Raw genomic sequence first — 18,702 nt, 5'->3', positions numbered from 1 at the left:
GAATTCTGTTTCAGTTGACCCAGGTTTGGATTAAACAGGGTTCGGATAAACAGAGTTTTACTGTATATGTTTATGTAGGGTTACAATCTAATTGTGTTTTAAAATCAAAGATAACATTGGTGACCCTTTATGCCATTCTATTTGTTTGGTTTGTAATACTTGGTTATACTAGCTGATAATGGTTATACCTTTAATTTAATATACTGTAAATGGAGACTGTAGTTATTGTCAACTAATTGAAAAATTATCTGGAATATTGTAACTGCTACCTAGTATTAATAGCTTTTTGTGTATTAAAAGCACAAAGTATGTCATTGCTGCTCGATAACTGTAGAGGCTTTAGCTGAGAGCGGCAATACATTTTGAGAGTGGCAATGCCTGTTTGTGCTCGTAATACAAGATTTTTCCTACCACCGTAATTAACTTGTACTAACATACAGATTAACTTTTTAGTTGTATATTACATGTCATTCAGGCTTTTTGCTTTTTTAGGTCATTAATTTTATTTGCTTTCAGGTTGTTAACGTTTTATAGAAACGCCAACTGTAAAATCGCTGATTTAGCGAGGGGCAATAGTCATACCCGCTCTAGAGCGGAAATGAGCGTTTTTGCGTACTGTACTGTGGCATTGTGAAAATTTCTATGCAGTGGTAGGAAAAGTACTTTTCTTTACTGCTAACTCTACTCCATGTTCACCTTCTATTTCATGTATCTTCAGAGATGATCTGTTTACTGTATACGCCAAAAATAAGTAGATCCAAATAAATTTTAACAATTTTTTTATGTTTTGAGAAGATGAGATACAGTACAGATGGTAAATAACAAAAAATGAATGCATGACCATGGAGAAAAGCATGGTTTGTTTTATTTAGATAAAAAACCTGTTTCAAACATTTATTAGTATTTGAACACTTGTGTCTATGGTACACCAATTAAATTGAGATTACCCATCAAAAGTGATGTTTTTACACAATTTTAGTGAAATAGTGAAATATTTCGCTTGTACAAAACAAACAGTTTCACTAGAAAAACCTGTATTTTAAAGTGGAGTTTAGGACAATGAATGATAAGATTTTTGTTACGGAAGTGGAATTTTCATTTTGTAAGTTTCTTGGAGGCAAAGAGTCTTTCAAATTTGTATGTAGAGTTACTCCTACGTATTGTACTACAAGTTCTTTCTGAACCCTTAGGTACAATCTGTGTTTCCCCAAATTGTAACCTAACCACCTCATGGGCTGTGGTATTGTAAAGGTTAATGTGATGATTTTATTTTCAGTGTAAACTTCCCCTTCTCCCATCTTATAGTGTAACGCAGACCATGACATGTAAAGTCATAACTGAAATCGCCAATATCGGTAATGAAATTTGTAGTTAGAAAGTTAGTACAAATATGATATTGGCTAAGTAAATGTTGTAGTAGTAGTTGGGCTGAGCTGCCGTCTTGTAGCCAATCTTTGTACTTAATAAGTGTATCTCTTACAGTCTATTGTTAAAGCAATAGTTTATGTCATTTCGCGTTTTTTTTTTTTTGCAATAAAGTGACAAATTTTGTTGTCCATTAAAGTGATTTGTGCAATGTCTTTGGTGGTTTGATTTGTACTTTTACCTGTTTCTATCACAATCAGTTGTTGGCTTTAGTTAACACGTTCGCTACTGCAATAGTACGAAATTTTCCATTCACATGGACCAGCGACGCACATATGCGACGGCCGGTTTCCACCCATAGACTGCCGTCGCATATATGCGACGGCTAGTCACATTAAAATAGACTGCCGACGCATATTTGCGTCGGGGTTCTAATGTTATTAAAATGCGTATATCTTTGTAGTGGTCTATTTGAACGCACTGAATTCCCTGCAGTGGTCTACAGAGATGTCTGACGCACAACTGCGTCGCTTGGTCTGTGGATATGATGATTGGTGACGTCATATAATAGTTGGAAAAACTGGTCTTTACTTTTCTGCATCACTGTATGTATATATGCAGTATGTATGCTGCATTATCCTATGTAGCTTTTATATTTGTTCAGTTATAAACTGTTCTTGAATAATCTGTTTATTTTTTTTACTTACTTTCACCTTAAAACACAAAAAAATGAACTGTCGCATATATGCGACGTTTAGTCTATTTAAAGAAAACTATGATAATTTTCACTATTGTCTTCGCTGTAGACCGGGCGTCGCAAATATGCGACATTACAAAAGGTTATAAAAAATACAAAAAAACAAGAATAATTTATTTATAAACACGATTGTAGCGTATTACAATGTAAATGATCACTGTTTTACAGGTTTTCGCCCGTAGTCTATGTGTACTGTTATCCAAGTGACAGCCGGTCTATGTGTAAGATTCAAATGTATACCTCACCGCGGCGTTGCATATATGCGACGCTCAGTAGCGAACGTGTTAAAGAGTTAAGATTTGGTTGAAAAATTATCTGACCATAAATATCAGCCAATCATCAGGCTCATGTATACAATATACCTATTTTGAAAAAATAATTAAAAGAAGATTTTGTTCTCAGAATTAGATGTAATTCAGTATTGATAAATTTCTTATTTTTGATTTATAGATGGTACATCAAAAATTACGATTGGTGTTTTTCATATTTTTTAAATACAATCGGCAAATAAAAAAATAAGCTGCTTTTTGATTTTAGTTCCTAATCCGAGACTTTGATAGTTTATTGATTTATTATTTTAATCTATTGAGAGTTTAAAAACCTTATTGCTTTTGTTGCATCAAAATTATTTGGTACTTCATTTGATTTTATTTGAAAATATTGAAAGATGATGAGTGTTAAACAGTTATGCTACAAAAAGCGAACGTTGACAACATTTATCAATCCCGATCCTGAGCACAATGAATTGTTTAAATCTTTGAAAATAATTTTTGCTATGAATATTTTATTTTGGAAATACAGTACTAATAGTTTAATTTACTTAAACTGCTGATAGGAACTCAAACTTTATTCCTCCCTCACACATCACACATAAAAAATCAAAATCAAATGCCAATATATTTGAAAACCCTTTTAGAAGTAATTTAATCAACTCTTATCTGAGGCCTTGACCTCTTGGACACTTCAGACTTGAGAGGAGGGAGTGTGTTATTTTCCTATCAAAAAACAAACTCTGCATATCTTATATAGTTGTCTGGAATTTGATGGCACTACGCCAAGATTCAGAGGTAAATTAACTTGCTTCTGTTTACCAATGGCGTCCTTGGAGACTGGTTTCTGATGAAACAAATTTGTAAACAACAGTTGATTTCAAATGGAGCTAAAGGTAAGTTCACCAAATCTCGGTATAACAGTTATAAGAGAGAATAGCTAGAGCCAAACGGAAGTTTCCCAACTGCAAATTGATAAATTTAATTGGCAAACTTAATGAAAACAAAAAGTTTTGCATTCTTGTAAATCATGGTAATTTCATCATGGCAATCGTCAACAATTAGTCGGGTTATAAACAGACAGTGACAAGGCGATATTTATAGCTCAGAGCCCCACTGGGGTTATACGTCACTTCCGTAGGGTTGAGGAGTGTGTTTTGCACGTTTTGTGTCCTTGTGTTTGATGGCTACAAATCTAATAAAGCAATGCATTATCTTTCTTAAATTTAGTTTTTTCTTGGATACATAGGGTGTAGCTTTGAAAAATCCACTACATTATTAAACTAAAATTATATTTATATAAATACCCTTGCCTCAGCAAACCTGCCGACTAAGCGAGTTCCCATTTCTCTGAATGATTTTCAATTTAATCTTTTAAATGAAATTAGATTTAACGAGTACCCAGGATTGCTGCTACAGTAAAATATCAATAGCTTAGTATAAAATAGATTTGCCAAGTTTTATCAAAATATATCCATTAACAAGTAAACTACAATATTTCAATATTCTCCATATGAATAACATGGAGGTTTTAAATTTACAATTTTTCCCGTAACCAATAACCATACAAAAATACTTTACCGTACTCAATTATTTGGGTTTTTTATGCTCTTCAAAATGATCTAGAGAGAAATCATGACATTCTATGTTTTTATGGTCAAAAACGAGAAAACCCAATTCTACCCCATAAATTTCCCCGTAAAGCCCTGTTTCCATGATCATGCTGGTTTGCGAACTCGTTTGAATAAACGTAGGTTTACACGTTTGTACCAGATTTCATTGAAATCGGATCATTTTTGCTTGAGTTATCGTTTTGGCCTCTAGGGATATCAAAATGAAAAACATAAATCGGTCCCGGGTCCAAGTCTTTTACCATGAGACATATGGTAATAGCTTATTGTATGGGAAATTCGCTAAAACCATAAGATGGATGTCTCTAAATTATACACATACTTGAGACATATTCTTGTGTTACACTAAAGTGATGGTGGACCTTATGTATAACTTATATTTACTGTAATACGCCAACTTCAAAGCTAACCTCAAATTTTGTTCTCATGTTATTAATGCAGGGCACTTGGCAATGTTTAAACCTATAAAATATACATGGATTATGTATCTTTATTCAGTACTATGTAAATATTTTGCCTCAACTTGGGCACGAATATGAGTATTATTCATTAAGAATTATACCTAGATGTAAATACTTACTATTTTTTTAAACAAGAGCCTACAACTCAGATAAATTCCAATATATTTACAGGTATTCCCAAGTTTTTAGATTTGATGGGGAGGGGCTGATTTATGCTCTAGACATGCTATAGTTTGCATACCTCACATGTTACTAATGTGACAACCCGTACATATCTAGGAGATTTTGTAGTGTCTGATTCATTGCTTGGTTTTCACACAAAGTCTCTTGCAATCCAGAACATTGTGCTTTGCAGGCTTATGAACTAGATGCGGAGCTTTTTATGGGCGATTCCTAGAGTGTGAAAAATTTTCTGACATGACTGTGTAATAACAGCAATTAAGTACTTGATCTTTCTTTAACCAAACTGTTTTTCCTGAACTATGTATAAGTTCTACCAAATGATTGATTGTACCAACGTCAGAAGTGTTGCTCCATAGTCCATTTGATGGCTGCTTTGCCACAGGCCTGTGTACTAGTACTGTTTTAAGCTAACTCAGTCATTGCCACATATACTAACCAAACCGAGAGTTGTGTATTGGGGGTGATGTTGAATTGTGCATGTTGTTCCCATAATTCAGGGATTACCCGAACTAATTGCTCGTGCTGTGCATGTGGCTCGAGGGTAGTCTACAAACTGTGCATACAAGTTTTCGGCTAAATTGCTGGTAAACTGTTTTCAAGTATTAAGCTACTGTTAGGAGCAAGTGCAACAGCGTGTTCAGTACGGTTATTTATGAGCAACAGTCTTGTTTTCCATACATTTGAGTGTAATGTGAACGTTGCCATCATTGATGTTCTTTGGAAGAAGGCTTCTCTTGGTGCTGTTTAGGTTCCTTCAAAAACTACTAGCTGTTACAACGTTGACTCAACATAGAATCGACTTATTGTCAGTTAGAGTACTTGTTGCCAGCAACTGTCAAACCTAACTGAGTACTGAGTGGTTATGTAAATGGGAAATCGAAAAATGAGAGGTACGTTACTACGTCGTACTATATTTAGTGGTAATATATGTACCCTTTCAGTAAACTAAAAAATGTATCTTTTTGATACATACTGCTATATAACATACATCGTGTAAAAGTCCTGGGGCGGCTTAATATTTTTTAACAAATATAGATACGGTGGTTCAGTTTTGTATCTAGAAATTTATCATAAAAACCCACCTTTTTAAGTAATTATCAATTTTCCTCTCCTCCTAGGGACGGTCCACAAGGAGTAAAAAGATCATCTTTAATGTAAACATAGATTGAGTTTTTCCATTGTGATGGGAAATATCGGCAATAAACTACCTACAATACTCACTGTCACCAACAATGAGGTCCAAACAACGAATATTTTCAATTGTTAAAAATCGTTGAAACCGTTTCTTTTAGCAGTTTTTTATCGTTGTCTGCGCAAACATTACTCGTATCAAAATAAGGATATAGGATATAGGGATAGAGATTTGTTGTAACGCAGGCCATTAAATAAGTAAAATCTTTGTGGTCCTTGCCATTTACAACGTGAAACTGTCTTCCTTGGAGGTATACTATTTCTATAACCTAACCTAACCCATATAATTTTCATTCCCAACCGTATACACTAGCACTTTATTCAGGGTTGTGGAGACAAAGTCATTTATTGATCCAGATTTTTTAAATCATGTTCACATTGGCAAAATCTAGGCAAAAGAATTTGTTCTTTTACCTTGTCCGTGTATTGGTAGAAGGTGATAGCTCTTTCAAGTTATTTTAAGAGGGCTTTGAGAGCTGTAAAAAATCATTATTCTTGTCTTTGTGCCATTCAACAATTCCTTGGTTGATATAAGCTGGATGGTTACTGGGCCGAAGTATTAAGACACGTTACAAAAAGGCGTATAACTCGAAAACCTGTATAGATTAAACATTGCAACAAGTGCAAATTTTACTCCTAAAATGTGATCTTTTAAAGCGATCATGATTTTTAAATTCTTATCCTCGTTGATTTTTTAGCTATAACATAATATTTTCTGTTCATCCTATGTGTGTATTTGTGTTGTATATTGGGTGAACAACTTAACTGTGTCCCCATTGGATCCTCAGAAACTATTGGAGTTAGAGAAAACATAAATGATAAACTTGAACTATTTTCCCATGACATAAAAAATGAGCATTCTACTTTTTTTCAAAAATGGCCACCATTTTCTTATTTGGTGGCTAGGTTTAATATTTCTTATGTTACATCTTGTATTTCGATAATACTTTATTTTGGAATGTAAATTCAAATTTAAGAAAATTTTTATGAAAGTTGAAAGTTGTCTCTAAAGCTACTTGTTTAGTAGCCACAGCGTATTCAATTTAGGAAAAGAAAGGTTTTCTTCTATGTATTTTTCTGCACACCAAGAAAGGACCCTCGCCTCTCATTCACCTCTGTCTGATTCACCTATGACGAGATAAGGGTTGTATGAAGAGTTGCGAAGTAGTGCGAAGTAACCAAGCGATAAACTGTGTTACGGAGTGTCATCTATACTTATATAATACGTAAGCAGGTTTTTTTCTGACAATTACTTCTCCAAAACTACAGAACCGATTGGCATGTTTTTGGTGTCATTGAAAAGAGTGTAACGTGAAATTGTGCAGGAAACTGTCTTTTTCGAAATAATTAGAGAGTGAGGCTCTGGGAACTTTTAAAGTTTCGTACTTCTCCATAAGATTAACATTGGAAACAAACATTGTTATGAAACTTCAGCTGTTGTCAGAAATTAAATTGAGAATAAGAACATATGTTAATTGTAAACAGTCAATAAATTTGCTAATTTAAGCCGGGTTTACACTATGTAGCAAAACCTGCTATATAGCAGATTTGTGTAACATCTAGCAATGTTATATAACATTTGCTAGAAGTAGAAAAAGTCACTTTTCAAAAGTGCTATATAACACTGCTATATGTAGCAGATTCTGCTATATATAGCAAAAATTGTGCTATCCATCGGGAGTCGGTAAAGATCAAAAGAAATGCGTGCTATATCTAACATTGCTATATGTAGCAATGTTATACAAATATTTTTCGTCTAGCATCTGCTATATGTAGCATTTAGTGTCAACAGTTCACAAAAGTTCACAGTTGTAGCCTCCTGTGTACGGACGTTTTTGCTCGGGGATCTTTGTTTACAATGGAAGGTCTGTAAAGCGACAGTGCGTGGGATCGGGATGCTATTATAAACTTTAATTGAACTGTTCCGTGGACAACCGGCGTTGTGGTCATACGTAAAACGTTTTTGAATCTACCATCGCTTTATTTCGCGTTTTAATTATGGATCGCTTCCGCTTCTGACTTCCGATCACCGTGATAGCTGCCTCGAACAATGTCTCTTCGGCTTCAACAATTTGCTACAACCATTTTACTGACTTGGTTTAAATGAAATATTTACTATTTGAATTTTGGTTAGCGTAAATATTACAATGGAAAAAAGCGAGAGAGCCTGGATAACTTGATATACAATAAAGAAACCTGAATTAACACTGTGCTGCATTTCTTAGTAATCATTGAAAGAGCCAATTTGCAAACTACGGAAACATAGGAAAGTCATAGACCACCACCAAGGAGTAGAAATAGAAATAATGTTTTTTTTAGAATTTATAATCGTTATTATGGACAACCTAATGTGGCTATGGATAAGGCTGTTTGTAGAAAACACTAAAAAACAGGATCAGCTTTTGAAAAATGATTATATATTTACAAGAAATATTAATTAGCCATCGATCTGTTATTACATCCTCAATATTTCCATAATCTTTGAGTCGAATCTTTTAAAGTCACCAGCAACTATGACTGTTTAATCATTTTGACTTTACAACATGTAACATCCTGTGTGTTTGTATTGCATCATCCTCCACAGAAAAACAGAAGGGGAGATGAATGGTAGAAGGCGGAGTTTTGAGACATGTGCTAAGGTTGGCGGTTTGTTTATAATTGCATACTCCCCTCAACCAAGGAAGTCGTAACCCTTCTCGGTGCTATTTTTGGACCCTATGGGTTGTATGATGACACAAGGAGTAGCATTGGGATCAGTTGATATTTGGCTAATGAATAAATGTTTGCAATAACATTTCAAAGTATATTTCCCTAATTTTATGTGGTTTTCTCTTGCCTCGATTATAAAAATTAAAAAGAATGCTAAATGCATATTGTATGGTTTTAGGTAAATTAGATACCTACTTGCTATTAAAATGAAACAATTATTTAATTTCCCTAAATTAATCGCAGTATGTTGTTTGATGATACCCAAATAGTGCAATCACTTTTTGCCATACATCTTACATTATTAAAGATAGACTACACCTTTAAATTGAATAACACTGTTCATATTTTTGATAGCTGCTCACGTGTAGTTAATGTTACTATAATTAGGTTATTTAAACAAATGAGTTTGTTTAGAAATCCTACTATATTGGTTAATAGTGTTATAAGACAAAATTTCCGAGCAGAAAAGCTTAAGAAATTGGCTGTTAATACACTGAAAAAATATAATTTGGAAAAAAATTGTTTATGGGGTAAATGGTGAAACTCGCGTGATAGACAGTGTAGTAACATACAGGTTGGTAAGTGCTGGTACCGATATCAAGTATGTCCTATGTAACTATTGGGCGTTTGTGTAATGTGTTACGTTTTTTCCTCAGGATTATACCAAATCGCCCTAGATCTTGTCATAGATATCCAATATTTAGTCAAGTCAAGTCAAGTCAAGTCAATCATTTATTTTCACATAACGTTTTACAGATCCAGCATAGCTGGGAAACAGGTGAAATGGTCATGGACAATTAAAATACATACAACTATAATAACTATACAATATGTTAAGAAATCAAATATATACATCATTTAAAAAATCATCAACTTTGTAATACCCTTTATTAAGCAGCAATTTGGTAACTTCTTTTTTGTATTTTTCAAAAGATTCTAATGATTTAATATTATCAGGAAGTTTATTATACAGTTTTTTCCCTAGGTATTGTGGAAGGGTTTCTAGTGAGGTAAGTCTATGAATGGGCAGTTGTAAATCATTTCGATGTCGTGTTAAGTAATTATGGTTATGGTTTTCATTCATAAAATATTCAAGATTTTTTTTAATAAATATTAATGTTTGCAGGATATAAACAGACGGAAGTGTTAATAATTTCAATTCTCTAAATAATAATTTACAGGATTGCCTAGGCTTTGAAAATGTCATAATTCTAAGGATCTTTTTTTGAATTTTGAAAATGGTTTCGGCATTTGAGCAGCTGCCCCAGAACTCTATTCCATACAACATGTTTGACACAAACAAAGCATAATAAACAATCATCCTTGTTCTGAGGTCAGTAACATGCTGCAGGACAGACATCTGGAAACAGACTGTATTTAGTTTATTAGCTAAAACTGATGTGTATTTATCCCAATTTAAAGTGTTTTGTACCTGAATACCTAAAAATTTTGTAGATGACGTTTCATTAATAATTTCCCCCTGAAAATTTATATTTAATTCGATGGTTTCTCTGTCATGAGTAGTTTTGAACCTGACAATTTGAGTCTTAGAACAATTTAGACTCAGACCATTTGCTCTGAACCATTTGTTTAAATCTTCAAAAGTTTGGTTTATCAAATTTTGTAAATTGTTAGGGCTGTTTGATTTTAATATAGCTGTTGTGTCATCTGCGTATAGAACAAGCTTTGAGTTTATGTTAAAAGGCAGGTCGTTAATATAGATTAAAAACAACAAGGGTCCCAATATAGAGCCCTGAGGTACACCACAATAGATCATTTTCCATTTTGAAAAGTTATAGATGTTATCTTTAAAAATAATAGTTCTTTGAAAGCGGTTTGTAAGATAGGATTTCAAAAACTTCAAAGCAATTGGAGAAAAATTGTAAAATTTAAGCTTAGAAAATAAAATATTATGTACAACACAGTCAAAGGCTTTTGACAAGTCACAAAACATTCCAGCAACATTCTGAGACTTATCAATGCTGCAGCCGACCTCCCACAAGAAGTCAGACAGAGCCTGAGTTGTACTACGTCCTGATCTAAAGCCATATTGTTCTTTTACAAAAATGTTATTACGTTCAAGGAAAAAAGAAATTTGGTCAGTAATAATTTTTTCAAAAACTTTAGAAAAGGCTGGTAAGATGGAAATTGGGCGATAGTTATCTGAGTTTGTTTTACTGCCATTTTTATGAAGCGGTTTCACATCAGCATATTTTAACTGATAAGGAAAAATTCCACTTTCAAAAGACTGGTTTATTATCTGACTTAAAGGTCCAGAAACAATGTTGGCAGTTTGCTTTATCAGTTTAACAGGAATTTCGTCCCAACCAGCTGACATTTTGTTTTTAAGAGTAAAAATTACTTTTGCAACATTCTCTCTGGAAACAGGCTGAAAGTTGAAATGAGGTATGTAATGATTATTGAGATTAGTATCGCTAAGAAATTTGTGGGCATCTAATTCATTGAAGAGAGCAGAGTTAAATTTCGCAATGTTGGCAAATTTATTATTAAAGTGTTCAGCTATTTCTGTGCCATTACCAATTATGCAATTATTGACTTCAATATTACTGAAACTAGATTTCTTTTTAAGGACACCTAGCTCCGAGTTAACAACTGCCCATACAGCTTTACTTTTATCTACAGAGTTCTTAATGTAATTACTGTGAGATAGTTTCTTGGCTGAGTTACAAACAGATTTGAACACCTTTTTATACCTCTTAACATATTGAATAAAATGCTGGTCATTTGAATGTTTAGCTAGCCTGCATAGTTCTCTTTTTCTAGCACTTGACACCATAATACCTTGGGTGATCCACTTTTTTGATTTTACATTATTTTTACAATTTGCTTTAATGCTTTTTAAAGGGAAGCAATGTTGAAAATCTAACTTAAATTTTTGCAAGAAATTATCAAAATTTTTTTGGGCATCATTAAGTACAGTGACATTCCATGAGGATTCATTAAGCACTTCTAAAAACCTTAGCGTGTTTCTTTTATTAAATATACGTTTTTTTAAACTATTGCTAGTGTTTAGCTCAGTTTTTAACCCACAATCAGTTAAGATAAACAAGGCTCTATGGTCTGATAATCCTAATTCTATATTGCAATACTTTGAAAGGTCTCTTCCTCTATTAAAAAGTATGTTGTCTATACACGTTTGAGATTTTTGATTAATTCTGGTTGGTTCATCTGAGTAGTACATATAACCATGACTTATTATAACATTTAAAAAAGAGTTTTTATCTTGCTTGTTTTTACAATCATTCAGAACATCAACGTTGAAATCACCTGCTATATAAACAAATTTGCTTTTGGTTTCCTTTTTTAATAAAACAAAAAACTGTTCTAACTTTTTTTAAAGAACTTTTTTTTAGTTATGCACTTTACTTGTGGATGCTTAAGTGTGGGTAAAAGCTAAGGTATTGTGCCCTCATCTGCTAGATCATACAATTAATTCCAATTACAACCTAAATATGCTGAAAGAGTATAAAATGTAGAGATGTGTAAATTAAGGCTATGAATATATAAGTTTTACAATTAGGTACCTAGGCAAAAACAATAGGGATACTAAAAAACTGCAATATAATAATTGTTAGCATTCACTTAGTACCAATCAGATTTTATATTGTTGATGAATTAGATATAAATTTGTTACATTGGCTAATTTCACATAGATTGTATCACAAATAGGTTAGTGATCTTTCTTCAAAATCTTTTTGTTGTATTTAGGTAAAATATCTTTATCAATTTTAGTAATTTGAACCTACCTCGTTGGATTAACCTTGTGTGGTGCAAGAAAATGATAAACTGTCCACAACCTATAGTAAAGGGGTAATAAAAGGGGAAGATGGATTGTTTATTTGGCAGTGATAAACTCAGACACCACTGGACCGATGGCTACGAAACATACATGTAGAATGTCATGGAGTCCATCAGTTCTGTGATGACCTTCAAGTCTTAGCCCAGGAACCGTCTTAAAGGTACATATGGATTTTGAAAAGAATATTTACAGATATAACAGAATATAACAGAAAGAATGTAACAGAATACAGCACTATTATTTTTCCCCTGTCGCAAAGCACGGATACATCAGCTGGACCGAATAAAACCAGTAACTTCATAAACACGTTGCAAATATCCTATTCTCTTGCTGTTACCACTAGCCAATCTAAAGTTAAATAGTGATGGTTTTTGTCAAAAATGAATACAAGGTGAAATTAAAGCAAACCTGTGCACTCACCCGATTCTCAACAGATTTTGATAAAAAAAAGAGACAAAATCACGACAGATGATATGTTTAAATGTTTGGTCATGTCAAAACAAACTGTTCTATCTATCTATCTTTGTAACCTCTAGCTATCCTTAATAGCTGCAATAAGAACAATAGACTCCGATTTTGTTCCTGAGATATTGTTCAAAGGTTTTGGTAGAGAGGCAGTTAATTTGTTAAATGATGAATTTCTCCCTGACTTCAGTAGTTCTATATGTCTAATTAGCTTAGGCTGTATAAGATTGGATCCATTCCCTAATAACTGTTACTATACAGAAAAATAATATAAAAAGTCAAGTCATAACTTTGACCGGCTCATAATAAAAACTGAAAAGCATGTCGGGCAAACTATAGTATATTTCACTTCTAACTCACATGTAAAACACTATCTCGCCTCGAAATGGGACATTCGTGATGAGTATTGAACGATACTTTTTATCACGATGAAAAAAAACTACTTCATTGAACTTTAAAAAATATATAATATTTCGTAATCCATTCATTTTACTTATCTAAACATAAAACGGCTGTACAATAAAATTCAGCTGATTGTAACTTTGTCGGGCAAAGTATTGTTTGTGTAGTGAAAGTAATTTTTATGTAGCAAAAGTAATTATATGTCAGGAATAGTCAGCTGATCACTGTTTTTGGTGTATGGAAATTAAGATTTTCAAAGATATCAGCTGGAAATGGGCTATTTTTGAATACAGAGTCATGAAAAGTGATTTATAGGTGACTAGCTCTACCTGCGGGCTTCGCCCCGTCAACTTCATAAGTGAGCTTGTTCGCATAGCTCAATCACGTCCCGGTTGAAGTTCGTTCGCTACGCTCACTCACCTTTAGGTTGGAGCTCGTTTGCTGCGCTCACTTGTTTTCAGGTTAGCTCGCTCGCTTCGCTAACTTGCCTCCAGGTTGATGTTCGTTCGCTACGCTCACTCACATTTTGGTTGCAAATTAGCTATTGTCATAAAATAAAAAAAATAATAGTGCTGCACCATGTTGGTAATCCTTGTAACTTTAATGCTATTGAACATCATAGAACAGAACGAATTTGTTTAATTGAAACAGCTGTTAAGATTCATTAATTCCATTTAAATATGAGTACTCATAAGGTTAACATAGGAAACTCCAGAGCCACTGGGGCGGAGCCCGAGAGTCCGATCAGAATAAAAACAACTTAGTTTTCCTATTTAATGCCTAAAGAATCGGAGTACCAAATTTCAGCCTCCTAGGTAAATGGGAAGTGGGAGAATTAGTGATGAGTGTGTGAGTCAGTTAGTGAGGGCTTTGCCTTTTATATATATAGATTTAACATTCCTTTTGAATCATTAATTTGGTAATAGCTATGCAGATTTTTCCTTTATGGTTCTAACACACGTAACACTGTTATGTTGCGTTACATATCTACCTATGTCAGCTTCAACGTTGCACAAAAATCTGACAACAGTATTTGTGACTAACAGAGCTCAGACTTTTATATTTCAGCGTAATTATGTGACTCAGCATTTCGTGTATTGTCACTGTAAGCTTGAGTTTGTATTGAGTGTAATACTGTATTATAAACCTTATGACAAAATAAAACCAGTAATTGAAATTTCCCTTATATAAATATTCATCTAATGTTAGTTTGACAAGAATGATGACCTTATAGTGTCTTGTATTGCATATGAAAATAGATTTTGCTCAATACATGGAGATAAAAAGCATCAGAACCATGTTTTATAGTGGCTATTTTACAATTACTATTGCTGTGTTCCTGAATTGCTCATCTTCCACTATCCATCAGTCAATGAGTTTTTATATTTAAGATTGTTAATTTCTATTAAAAGCTAAAGTTGATGAATGTATTGATATTTTGTGTGTTCGACCTATCAACGTTAATAAAAACAGTTTGTAGCTAAAATAACTACTATTTAATAAATATTACCAATTTATAGTGTTTTGGAAATAATTATTGTGTATATTCTATAAAATCATGTTATAAATAGCAAATATTACTATCTCATTGTCGACTACTGTTTCCATTATACTATTTGTAGCTTTCACAAGTGATGCGCGCGCATACCTATGTGTCCCCTACTAAAGGGAGCCCATCTGCCACCTAGGGGGGACCCCATCCTAAGAATAGATGCCACACATCCTGTGTCACCCCTGGCGTGTATATACACAGTATACTGTATTTTTCCTCATTCTCATTGAGGAGCTTGATCGTGACGGACGTGTTTTTGCTCTTGTTCCTTTTGTGTTGTGTCAGGAGCTTACTTGTACCATACGTAAGTTGACTCTTTATTTCTTAGACCTACTTTTTAAATACTTGCAACATGGTGGGAAAAACAGCTACTTTGGATAACGTAGTAAAACCTGTGACATTCTTACATAAAGATGAAACCTATGTAAATAAATTTAGATTGTATGGAAGTAAATCAGTATTTAAATTCACCAATCCGCCTCCGGAGACTAATGAAATTGACTGGCTAAGACAAGGTTTTGGTCAAATCGTTAGGGAAATGAAAGAGCAAGCATTTGAAAATGATCAACTGGGGTTTACTTTGGAGAGTCTTAACTTGAAATCTAAGGAACCTGGCTATGTAAATTTTCGGCCGGCTAGTGAAATTAATGAGGACGTATTGTGGCAAATCTTTGGGGGTATTGTGCAATCAAACTCTGAAACAATCAAATCGACAGACACCTTTAAAGTGAAATGCACCCGAATTAACCTCCCTGTGGGATCTGGAAGAGTAAGACCAGGCTTGTACAATACCTTTGACGAGGAGTGTAAAGCAAGACGGGGAATTGTTGTTATAAATAATAAAGACAATCTGTGTCTCCCTAGAGCTTTGGTGGTGGCTATGGCTAAAGTAACAAATGATCCTGAATATAACCTGATTTGTAAAGATCGTAGACAGAGACAAAGTGATAGAGCTCAAGAGCTTGTACGTCGTGCTAGAGTAGAAATGCCCAAGAATGGTGCAGGAATCCCAGAACTTGAAAAATTCCAAAGTTTCTTAACAAATTACAAAATTGTTGTGTACAACTATGACAGGAAAGGACGTGATGTCTACTTTGAGGGAAATGTGGAAAATGCAAAATTTACACTAAATTTACTGTTTCACGATGGACACTACAATGTAATTAACAGTTTGACTGCTGCTTTTGTTTGCAATTATTTCTGTGAAGCATGTCATGTACCCTATGACCATAAAGGAGCCCATCGTTGCTCAAACATCTGCCCGCAGTGCCAAACTATTTCACCTCCCTGTGTAGAGGAGCATGGTGGTATTTTGTGCCCTAAATGTAACATGACCTATCGTAACCAGGAATGTTTTATTGCTCATGAAATTGATAAATGTAAATCTGTAAAAAAGTGTCTAGACTGTGGAAAGCTTATTCACATCAGGGAAAGATCAACACCACACAAGTGTGGGGAAATATTTTGTAAACCTTGTGGTTTATTTAAGGTCCCAAATCATAAATGCTACATGAAACCCGACACGAGAAAGCCTAAATCTAAAGACTTTTTGTTTATTTTCTTTGATCTGGAAACTCGTCAAGATGAGTCCCTTCCCTCAGATTCAGACGCTAAGGTCCATAAAGTAAATTTGTGTGTGTCCCAACAGTTTTGCCATGAGTGTGTTGATGGAAAGTGTTGCACAACATGTGAAAACCGTACAAGAGTCTTTAAATCCAATCCAGTTGATCAGTTCATGAACTATGTGATGCAAGTTCGTAAAACGTTTAAAGATGTATGTGTCATTGCTCACAATGGGCAGGGTTTTGATTTCCAATTTTTGCTCAAGTATGTTCTGGAGGAGACCAAGTTCACCCCGAAACTTGTAATGCGGGGAACTAAGGTAATTTTGATGGAGATCGATAACGTACGGTTTATTGATTCACTAAGTTACTTCCCCATGCCTCTAGCTGCCCTGCCCAAAGCCTTTGACTTGCCTCCCGAAAAGAAGAAAGGATACTTTCCCCACCTTTTCAACACCCTTAAGAATCAAAATTATGTGGGTCCTATGCCGGAAAAAAAGTATTACTGTCCAGAATCTATGTTTGAAAAATCACACAAAGATTTTGAAAATTGGTATAATGATCAGGTTGCAAACCACTTCACATTTGACTTTAAAAAAGAAATCCTAGAGTACTGTGTATCAGACGTTGATATCTTGGCCCAAGCTTGCTTAAAGTTTCGTTCAATTTTCCTGCAAGAGTGTAATGTGGACCCGTTTCTTGAAGCTGTTACCATCGCCAGCGCATGCAATTTGGCTTTTCGCAGGAACTTTTTGAAACCTAATACAATTGGTTTGATCCCAAAGAACGGGTATAGGCTTACAGACGCTCAGTCAGCCATTGCGTTACAGTGGCTATCGTGGGAAGAGGAGAAACGTGGAGTTAGAATTGAACACGCTGGCCGTGGAAAAGAGGTTAAAATCAATGGAATGAAAGTTGACGGGTTTGACGGTCAAAATATTTATGAATTTCAAGGCTGCTACTGGCACGGATGCCCTAAATGCGTTCCCTATGATCGTGATGTTGCGTTAAAGGAGGACCCCTCTGACTCACTCCATTTGAGGTATGAACGGACTAAATCCAAAATAGCAAAGTTGGATGATAAAGTTGTACAAATGTGGGAATGTGAGTTTAGAAAGTTAAAAAAGACGGAAAACCTAAGACATTTAGACAAGTTACCGATACTCAACAATTTACCTCTGAACCCGAGGCAAGCATTTTTTGGGGGGAGGACAGGCAACGCCAAAACCTATCACAAATGCGCTGAAGGGGAAACCATTGAATACGTTGATGTATGCTCTCTCTATCCTTGGGTATGTAAATACGGCAAGTACCCTGTAGGCCATCCAACGATCTATGTAGGAGACAGAGAGTGTAGACAGAGAGGTCTTAATGTCGAAGGCCTATTAAAGTGTAAAGTACTCCCACCACGCGATCTTTACCATCCTGTGCTCCCGGCCAAAATGAATGACAAGTTAATGTTTGTTTTGTGCGCGACTTGTGGAGAAACTCAAAATCAAAATAATTGTGTATGTAAAACAGAGGAAAGAGTTATAACAGGAACCTGGACAATGGATGAAATTCGTAAAGCAGTAGAAAAAGGCTACATTATCTTGGAAATGTTTGAACTTTGGGAGTATAAGGTAGCCACATATGAAAATGGGGGATTGTTCACTGACTTTATAAATAAATTTCTAAAAATGAAACAGGAAGCGTCTGGGTTCCCTAGTTGGTGTGAAACTGATGAGGACAAAAACAAATACATTGAGGACTATTTTAAGAAAGAGGGTGTCCAACTGGAAAAAGACAAAATTGTAAAAAATGGTGGCTTGAGGTCGTTGGCTAAACTAATGCTCAACAGTTTCTGGGGAAAATTTGGCCAACGAGAAAACCAGACTAAAGCTACAATCGTCAGGGATCCAAAAACACTATTTAAGATGTTTTCAAGTCCTGAAATTGATGTAAATAGGGTACAGATTGTCAATGACGAGGTCGTTGTTGTTAGCTGGGAGTATATTGAGGAGGTTGGCGAGCCATTGAGAAATATAAATGTTGTGTTGGCAGCTTACACCACTGCGCAAGCGAGATTGAAGCTCTATGAGCATCTAGATTCCCTGGGTGGTCAAGTATTGTATTACGATACTGATTCTGTACTATATGTATATAAGGGTAGTTTGTATAGAGTTCCCACAGGAGATTATCTCGGTGAAATGACCGATGAGTTGACCGAGTATGGACCTGGGTCATACATTACAGAATTTGTATCCGGAGGGCCAAAAACCTATGCATACCTTGTCTGGTCAACCAATAAACAAACATTGATTCCCGTTTATAAAATTAAAGGTCTCACTCTCAA

At 34.6% G+C, this 18,702-nt stretch overlaps 1 protein-coding gene across 1 annotated transcript in view; it reads left to right on the top strand.

Annotated features, from left to right (window-relative positions):
- Positions 1-3,163: 3,163 nt before the first annotated feature.
- Positions 3,164-18,702, top strand: part of LOC128988539 (homogentisate 1,2-dioxygenase) — a 44,195-nt gene continuing 28,656 nt past the window's right edge. The window contains exon 1 of the mRNA XM_054409914.1: positions 3,164-3,287. Coding sequence (XP_054265889.1) covers positions 3,276-3,287 — 12 coding nt within the window. The 5' untranslated portion in view covers positions 3,164-3,275. The remainder of the gene's footprint in view (positions 3,288-18,702) is intronic.

This window comes from Macrosteles quadrilineatus, unplaced genomic scaffold, assembly GCF_028750875.1.
Source record: "Macrosteles quadrilineatus isolate MER2022 unplaced genomic scaffold, UCM_ALF_1.0 Scaffold_3__2_contigs__length_128488019, whole genome shotgun sequence".
Lineage (NCBI taxonomy): Eukaryota > Metazoa > Arthropoda > Insecta > Hemiptera > Cicadellidae > Macrosteles > Macrosteles quadrilineatus.
Note: the sequence above shows the minus strand (reverse complement) of the source record. Positions and strands in the feature narration are given on the sequence as shown.